Below are 9,129 nucleotides of genomic sequence, written 5' to 3'. Positions count from 1 at the left end.
ATGGCAGTGTCAGTGTGCGCAATTCATTACGGGCTAGTTTACCAGCCCATATTAACCTGGTGATGCACGAGGTGATTCTGTTGAATACAGCGGTGGGTGGTGGTATAGGGATAATATTGAATAGGTAGAGTATTTTGGGAAGTATAACCATTTTCATGACGGACATTCTATCTGCCAATGACAATGGGAGATTAATCCAGTGTTTTATTTTTTCTTCGATTTTGGTACTGACAGTTCCATCATTTTCTCGAATGACCACTTCTGGGTCCCTGTGGGACCAGATGCCCATGTATTTAACAGGGTCCGTTTGCCATTCCAATGGGAACTCCACCTGTCCTGGTTTTGTGATGACTGTGAGTGGGAATATTGTGGACTTATTCCAATTTATTTGGAGGCCAGAGTGTCTGCCAAGTTTTTATATATTCTTGCAATAGCGATGATAAGTGAACATGAGGCTCTCTACATACAGTACCATGTCATCTGCATACATTGATATGCCAATTGGGAGCTGAAGAAGTTGTAGAGCAGTGGCTGCATGTTTTTGGCGGAGTGTGCATGCTAAGGGTTCTAGCACTACATGGAATAGTAAGGGCGATAGTGGGCATCCTTGCATTTACACATTTTTAAAAGGTATTTTGTTGCAAATCGTTTTGCGACCCCAAAAGACCTCTGAACACCCAGCCCTGCGTAAACTGCCTCATACTTCATTTTCTTTAACATTCAGAAGAACATTTCCTCAGTTACCTTTACAGGACTTATAGTTGTGTGAGCAAAGTGTTGGGCAAATTGGCTGAAATGTTCCAACATCTTGACAATGTACTCAATTTCTCTACTGTTCACGATGGCATTGTTGGGTGGTGCTTACATTAACACCGGGAAAGCGAATAACGGGGATTGAAGTTGCATACATTTTTAATCTACCTCATAAGCAAATTTTAAGAAAACCTTCGGGCCGGGGTGTGCAGAAACAGGCCACGTGGGCACGCGCTGAAAAATAGTGACCGGATGATACGTCTGTGAAGTCAACGCTCTGTCGAACTAGTGAGTACGTGTAAATATGTACATTACCTTCCGTCGGGAAGAGAAATGACCTCGTGAGTAAACAAATTTAGCTGAGTCTGGCTAAAAAAAAAATATTACACAATCTCAGTTGAAAAAATATAAAAAGAGCGACGTGGGCTCATTTTGTTTTAGAATCTACTTGTGCGCAGAACATGGGTTCCAGGATATTATTTGCATTTGTGTGCTTTGTTGTGCTTGGAGATGTGACGGCCTACAACTGTACCGAGTGCGACAAAAGCAAATGTCTTCCTGAGTCAACTCCTTGCCCGGGCAATTGGGCGATAGATCCCTGCGGTTGCTGCAGACACTGTGCCAAGCAGGAATGGGAGGTTTGTGGCGGCAACAACTGGGAACTCGGCTACTGTGACCACAGGACGAGATGTGCGGCAGTGATTGGAACTGACCTTGCGCACATCCCCGACGTTGGAGTCTGCAAATGTAAGTACTGAAGATTTCATTTAATGGCCCTGATTAGGAGGTGGGAAATGCAGGGAGGGCCAAAATAAACTGGAATTACTTTTTCTGACTGGTTATAATGCCCTTGCACGTTGCACCCCCCGATTACAACTTAAAACAGCCTGTCGGTATACAGACATGATTTTTTCCTGGTTTACCTTCATATAGGTCCCCCAGTTCTGCATTTAGTGCTCTCGTCAGGGGCACAACGGATGCCTCCAAGGGCCATCATCATCTTTCATGTCAGAGGTGCACCCCACGGCTCCTGCTGGCATGCTGCAAAGGAATTAAATCAAGCAGCAATAAAATGCATGGACAGAGTGGACAGGCCGGCTAAGGCCTATATGCTCTAGATTAGTGCTTTACAATGTGCCAAGATGCAGCTATGCTCAACCCGCTTTCACGCTGAGTGGTTGATAGTACTGTGACTGGACAGGTGATGCACGCAGGCCGAGCACCCCCAATCACAGAGACAATGTGAATACATTCTGCCCACACCGGAAGTCAGAGGTGCTTTGAAGGAACAGAGCAATGTGAGGCACAACAAGCTATGTGTTGCAGGATTGAAGAGGCACGTTTAAAAAACAATTAGAATGCAGCACGCATATAAAGAGGATAGAACGAGGAGAACTACAAATCTTTCTCCTTGTTGCGCAACACCCATGGATTCTGACACATTCCCAGCTTTACGATATGTGGTACATCTGGAAATGCGGCAGAATCCATGGGTGTTGCGTGGGAACACCCACAGCAACACCCATGTCACTCCCCTTTCACGCAAAGTGATGTGTGAAAAGGGATTGTATTTACAAGGCCATAAAAAGCCATGCAGGGGGCTTTGCCTGGCCTTGTAAATATGGGCCAGCAGTGCCAGCACACTGCGCCGCTGGTGTGTCAAAAAAGTGACTAACTGGTGGTGCAAGTGAATTGTAAATAGGCTCCTTAGTATAAAGCATTTATCAGCACCAAACAACAGAATAGGACAATCACATATCAATAAAAAGACACAACAACAGTTTATAAACATAGAGCATATGTTAATGAATTTTTAGAGATCTTGATCAACAAAATCAACCAGAGGTTTCTGGAGATACAGGTTTTAAAACTTTTATCACTTTAAAATGCACCCGCAAGCAAGCATTGGCCAACAAAAAGTTTGTGAACTTTTCAAAAGTTTGAAAGAGTTTATGCAAGTACTCCAGCCCAGGTTGAATGACCAAATTCGGCAGGGAAAAGGTCTAGGTGGCCAGAAAGAATACTTTGGATCGTTACCTGACCACCATAGCATTTTTAAAGCAAGTTCCAAACTTTAGAGGATGACCGCCATAGATTTCAATCGAGTGGTCCTAATGCTGAGGGAAGCAGGGAAAGATTCTCAAAGGGATGCTCCCGTTGTGGTGCAGTCAATGGGGTGTCTCTCTGGTTGGTACTCAGTCCACAAGTGATGTGTCACAACTTTGTCCACGGAGTTCAGGGTCCCTCGATGTCCTCTATGTTGTAGTAGTTGAACAGCTGATGCTGCGCTATTGGTCTCGCTGCACCACGGTTAGAGGCAAAACCTTTGGTGGGGCTGGTGTCTCTTACATCTGACAAATCTCAGATTTGTCTCTTGTAATGCCCGGTAGTTGCAAAAGTTCTGTGGTGGCTAACAGCTTGTCCATTTGGTTTCTCTTCCTTGGCTCTTTCTTCTAATTGTCTGCAGGAACAAACGGCATCCTACTCATGGGTGTTGTCACAAGTAGCCATTCCATGGCGGCTTCTCCTTTGAAGCTCACCTTTGGGCTAACATCCTGAGTGGCCGTCTCGGGAGAGGAGGTAACACCACGCTCTGTGGCAACTGGCTTTGTTTAGTGGTCTGGGAGTCATTCACATATCTCCCCAGGCAGTCAGAAATCTTTATATATGTCAGTGCCTTTGTGAGGCCAGTGGACTAACTGGAGTGCAGAGTGGCAACTTTTTAGAAGTTGCCTAACTTTACCCCCTTCCACACTCATGACGAGCTGGGCTCGTCATGAAGTAGCCTCCTCGCACGCTCATGACGAGCCCAGCTCGTCATGAATAATGGGATTTACAAATTCTCAGCACAGATGGGGAATATGCTGAGCATCCATGGGGTTAATAGTGAATTTAAATCTGGCCTGGGCATCAGGTTATTTTTAATACCATAATTAATTTTATAACTTAATTTACATTGTTAGGTAGTCCTATTCAGAAGTTAGCCAGGCTGGTATGCCAGCCGGTAATCCTGTGTTAGCCAATAGGGCCACTGACCTTTCCATAGCGAAACAACAGTTTGTAAGTGATGCTTTGAAAATTATATGCCTTACTTAATACTATATAGCTTCGTGCCTTTGCGATCCATAGCCCTTCCTTAAGGAAGACTTAACATATATCCTTCTCGCGGCTAGCGATAAGGGTGCTACCCTAAAAAAAGTTAAACTTGCCCGCCGCGCCAATGCCCAGAGATGGTTCTCTCCGGAACTCAAATCCCCAAAACTGGCTTTGGCCATCTAGAAAGGCAGTGGCGAAAAAAATATTCCTCTGACAAAAAACTCCTGTACACTTTAGCTCGAAAGAATACATGAAGGCTATTCTCTCTGCCAAAGCTGCTCACTTCTCCACACGTATCCTCACTTCCAACAAAAACTCCACAGAAATGTTCTCAATCCTGAACGAGTTGTCCAACCCGGATAGAATCCTACCCAAGGCCACCCCTCCCCAAGCTCTGTGCGACTCACTGAATCACTATTTTATTGATAAAATCACTGCTATCAAAGCTAGTATCCCTAAACAACCCCCACCATGACCCCCTTTGTCACAGAGAGCAACAACCGCACGCTCAGCTGCTTCCCAACCATCAGCACCGAGACCTTACAGGACCTCCTGGCTAGAGTCAAGTCGGAAGCCCCCATGGACTGATGTCCTCCTCACATACTAAAAGACTCCCTCTCAATATTCCCGGGTCCTGCACTGACCCTGCTGAATGACTTACTTTCGACTGGTCACGTTCCTAATCCATTTAATCAAGCCATAGTTGTTCCTCTCTTAAAAAAAACCGGCGCTGACCCCACTTTTTTGTCTAACATCCGCCCCTTCTCCTTGCTCCCTTTTCTGGCGAAAGTACTGGAGGCCTATGTAGCAAAACGCCTGTCCCACTTCATGGAAGACTCAAAATACCTTGACCCTACATCAGGCGGGCTTCCGCCCTGCACACTCCACAGAAAACGTGATACTAGCTGTATTGGACACTCTGCTCGATAACACGCACAGAAGCTCCCCTCAGGCTCTAGTGCTGCTTGACCTTTCCGCCGCCTTTGACACGGTCGACCATACCATACTGGCAGATCGTGTCAGGCAAGCAGGCATTCAGGGCGTTGCTGCTTGCTGGCTTAGCTCATTCCTGGAGGACCGGTTCCAGGCCGTTTGCTCAGGCCACTTCACAGCCCCCAAATAAAAGAACTACGTGTGGTGTTCCACAAGGCTCCTCACTCTCCCCTCACCTGTTCAACCTCTACATCCTTCCCCTGATTCAGTCCCTCCAAGACAGAAAGATCATCGTCTTCAACTACGCGGATGACCTGCAGCCGGTTTTCACGGTTGACAACTCCCACAGCTCTGTCACCGAATTTCAGGCTAGCATGCTGCACATCCAACAGTGGATGGATCGCAACCACCTTAAGCTAAACCGGCAAGACGGAGCTAGTCCTCACTGGGGACAGCCATAAGTTCTGGGGACCACACTACTGTCCGACAGAGCTAGGGCCCTCGCCCATTCCCTCCTCCTCGGCTAAAACACTCGGACTCACCCTTAACAGCGATCTCTCACTTAAAACTCAGGTTGGGTCAGTTATATCTAAATGCTGCTTTCAACTGCGAAAAATCATGAAGATCCGCCGCTTATTCACACAGGATGCCCTGACCCAGGTGGTAATAGCCACGGTCCTGTCACACCTGGACAACGCAAACTCTGTCTACCTGGGCATGCCACTGTACCTATTTAAACGACTACAGATGGTCCAGAATCAGGCCACTAGACTGATCCTCCAATAACCCAGGTGGCAACCAGCGACTCCTCTCCTGAGGAAACTGCACCGGCTTCCCATCCTCCAACGCTGCACCTTTAAAACTGGTTGCTTGATTTTCAAATCCTTGCACGGTCAAAATCCCTTATTCATAAACAACCTGATACTTAAGCACACTCCATCCTCCAACCTCTGATCAGCTCACCTCTGGCTCCTTTCCACCCCCAAGTTCAAATGGAAATGGCTGGGAGGCTGCAGATTTGCGGCTCTTGCCCCAGACTGTGGAATTCCTTTCCCCTGGAGATCCGCTCTTGCACTGACCTTCTGCAATTCAGATGGTCACTCAAAAGTGTCTTTTTGCACAAGCCTACAACTGACTCCTCCGCAGGTAATGGAGGTACCCTATCTCAGCGCCATGAAACCTCCCGGTGTAAGTGAGCTCTATAAACTATTCTTAACATTAACATTAACATCCTTAAAGGAAGGGGTGGCTTTGACATTTGGTGTAATGGGAAAGTCAAACTAGCAGTGTGACACACTGCCCTGTCAGTCTACAGTGGCAGGCTGTAGTCCATTATATCTCTGTCACATGCGGGGCGGCAAACACAGTGCTGCAGTCCAGGGTGAAAACTCTGCCATACATTCCCTGGGTACCTGGGGTACCATAGACTATGGACTTACAAGTAAGTCAGTACTTGCCAATTGGGTGTTTCCAATTTAACACAATTTTTATAGGGTTAGAACACTAGCACTGAGGTCTAAATAGCAGGCCTCAATGCACTCACAGAGTCAAAAAACCAGCAGCATCAGTCCAAAAATGTGGGGGTGGACATGGAAAACAAGGCCTTTCCTAACAGACCCTTTTCAGGTTGCCCAAACAAAGGTTCAAATGGACTGAAGATCACTCCTGTTTGTGGTACCTCCCTGTAGATAAATAGCAGGCATTTTAGTAGGACATTCCACCTTCTTTTGATTTTGTCAGCAAATCGATAGTCGTGTGTCTCACAGTTTTGTTGAATTTTAAAAAGAAACCATTTCAGGGGGATAAGGGGTGGTAAACGTATAAGTTACCCCACACTCATCCCACATTGCCTTCAAGTACGCAGGCATGACGTTTGTGCCCTTGCCAGATACCACTTCCTTATGAAGCTCCACTCTGGTGAAGATACCAAACAAGGCTCTGGCCACTGTGGGGGCAATCATTGACCTCATGGGTATTACCCCTGGGTATCTTGTGGCATGTCTACCACCACTTGGATGCACCTTTTGCAAGAAGCATTTGGAGGGTCTAAGAGGCCCACAGTATTAATCCTGAACTTCCCAAAGGGTGTCCCAACCACAGGTAGTGGATCCTCTGGTTTTCTGCTTGTCTTGCCACTGGCTTGATAGGTGGGGCAGGAGCGACAGAACTCCTTTATTTCCTCTGATATCTGGGGCTAGTAAAATTGGCTGACCAACATGTCTCAGGTCTTGATCTGCCCCAGATGCCCAGTCAAGGAGACAAACATGGGCCAGATTTTGTAGGAATGCTCTGTAGTGTTGGGGGGGCAACAAGCTCATAGTTGTTTCAGGTTTGGGCTCCCTTGTCTCGCTGTATAAGACCATTAAATATAATGTAGGGACCCTGTGTCACCAAGAGCCTGGGTCTACACAGTATGAGCTACAATGTGTTCCATTGGGTAAAACAATTGCTTAGTGTAAGCAAGAATTGATCTAATGAAGCCACAGAAAAATCCTTGAGATGAAGCACACAGTAATCAATACTTGGCACTCCTATTCACCCATAAATGTAAGTCAACACATCTCACAAAAATGTTATTCAATTTACATATTCAAATTCCTATTTTTTTAGGATGATTTCTTTTGTATATGGCTGTCATACATCCAAAAAACATAAAAACGTGACTTAGTGAAGCAAGTGACATATGGTGCAACAGTGTATTGACCTAGATTTATTGTTGAAAAGGAATGCCAAGTATTGATTACTGAACGCTTCAGCTCAAAGATTGCTCTGTGGCTTTGTTAGTTCAATTCTTGTTTACTATAAGCAATTGTATTACCTGACAGAACACGTTGTAGCTCACTGTATAAGACAGCAATGCCCCAGTAGACCATGTGGGTATGACTGATATTCTCCTTTTCCTGTACTTCAGCCTGCTGCTAAAGGCTCTCGGAGTAGGACAAGTCCTCTGTACATGGCAAAACTCTTCCCTGGATTGTTCTCTTGCCCATAGGAACTCTAAAAGCTGGCAAATCTTCTCAGGAGGGGGTGCTTTTCCTTTAGGTCCTGATGGTAATTCTCCTTCTGAGACCTGGGAACTTGGGAATCTGGTTTCCCAGACTTCTAGCCCTTCTTATTGTTTGTAGGGGCCTGGACCATTATTCTATGGCCCAGCCTCCTTTGACTCCCACAATGTGCTGTTTGGGCACGAGTGGCTACACATATCCACTCAGGGCGACCCAATGTCTCTGCATGAGTTTTCCTCTCCACATTTGACCAAGCAGAGGTTTCATGATCATTCCATCAGACACTCTACTGGGATGGCAGGGGTCACATCTACCTTCTTCAGGCAGGTAAATCCCTCCCCACTCAAAGGTCACCACTGTCATGCAGTGACATTTTACTTCATTGTCAGCCATGACTACTCTGTGTAGAAGATCTGTGATTACCTCCTCTGGGGAAACCAACCTGTACCGCAGTGGTCATGCTGACTTCTGTATTGTAGTATGGCCTGAGGCCTGCTTTGCGCGCATGTTATGTTAGCATGGCTTATTAGAAGTTTAAACGCCATTTTACCTTTTCCTGCTTTTTCACATGACACTGCATAGCTGTTTTTGTACGTTAGCCTTCACGAAGGTCTATACATGAGAAAAGGTTTGTTTTCGGCATCTCTAGACTTACATCGTGCCCCTAGTCTGAACAGTGAGTGCTGAGCCGTCAAAGTTATCAAAACATGTTACCTGTTTTTCGACATGTACGTGTAACACTCTCTAGACACAACAATTTGGCAGCTGTGAGCCACCGCAGCTGAAGAGTGTAAGAAAAATCGTTGCGCCGCTGCCGCCGAGCGCTCGCAACCTGAAGATCATCGCATTGCACGCTTGCGAGCCACAAAGTGCTTGCTAACCCCAGAGATCATAGCATCGCACATTTGCGGGCTTGTCGAAGGCTCACTAACCCCAGATAATCGCATCAAGATCAGCGCAGTCTGCAGAGCGGGTGCCGTGCGTCTGCCATTTTCCTCGCATCACACCCGGATCGTCGCTCCCTCGCGGGGTGCCATTTTCTTTCGTTGCAACAAGATCGCACAAGCAACAAGATCAGCGCATCATACTCCCTCGCGGCAAGGATTCAACGCATCACTGGCCTAGCGTGAATAAGTCTGTCGCTTTGTCCCGCACGAACCCGTAGCCCGGCGCATCATCCTCCCTTGCGACAAGGATTCAACGCATCGCCGGCCTAGCGTGGGGAAAATCATCGCTACAGCTCGTTTGCGACCTTTTGCTTGTTTTGCTACGAAATCCAGGTACTTTGTAAGTAAAAGGGTCGCAGAGACCCCTGCTTTGAACTGAACCCCTATTTGAACAC

General features: G+C 46.6%; 1 protein-coding gene across 1 annotated transcript in view; it reads left to right on the top strand.

Moving 5' to 3' along the window:
* Positions 1–1,180: 1,180 nt before the first annotated feature.
* The window catches only part of LOC144754977 (cysteine-rich motor neuron 1 protein-like), a 207,451-nt gene continuing 199,502 nt past the window's right edge, over positions 1,181–9,129 (top strand). Inside the window, exon 1 of the mRNA XM_078643358.1 lies at positions 1,181–1,500. Within this exon, the coding sequence (XP_078499484.1) occupies positions 1,215–1,500 (286 nt within the window). The 5' untranslated portion in view covers positions 1,181–1,214. The remainder of the gene's footprint in view (positions 1,501–9,129) is intronic.

Source organism: Lissotriton helveticus, chromosome 5_1 (assembly GCF_964261635.1).
Source record: "Lissotriton helveticus chromosome 5_1, aLisHel1.1, whole genome shotgun sequence".
Classification (NCBI taxonomy): domain Eukaryota; kingdom Metazoa; phylum Chordata; class Amphibia; order Caudata; family Salamandridae; genus Lissotriton; species Lissotriton helveticus.
The sequence above is the reverse complement of the archived record's forward strand: the minus strand, read 5'-3'. Positions and strand labels throughout refer to the sequence as shown.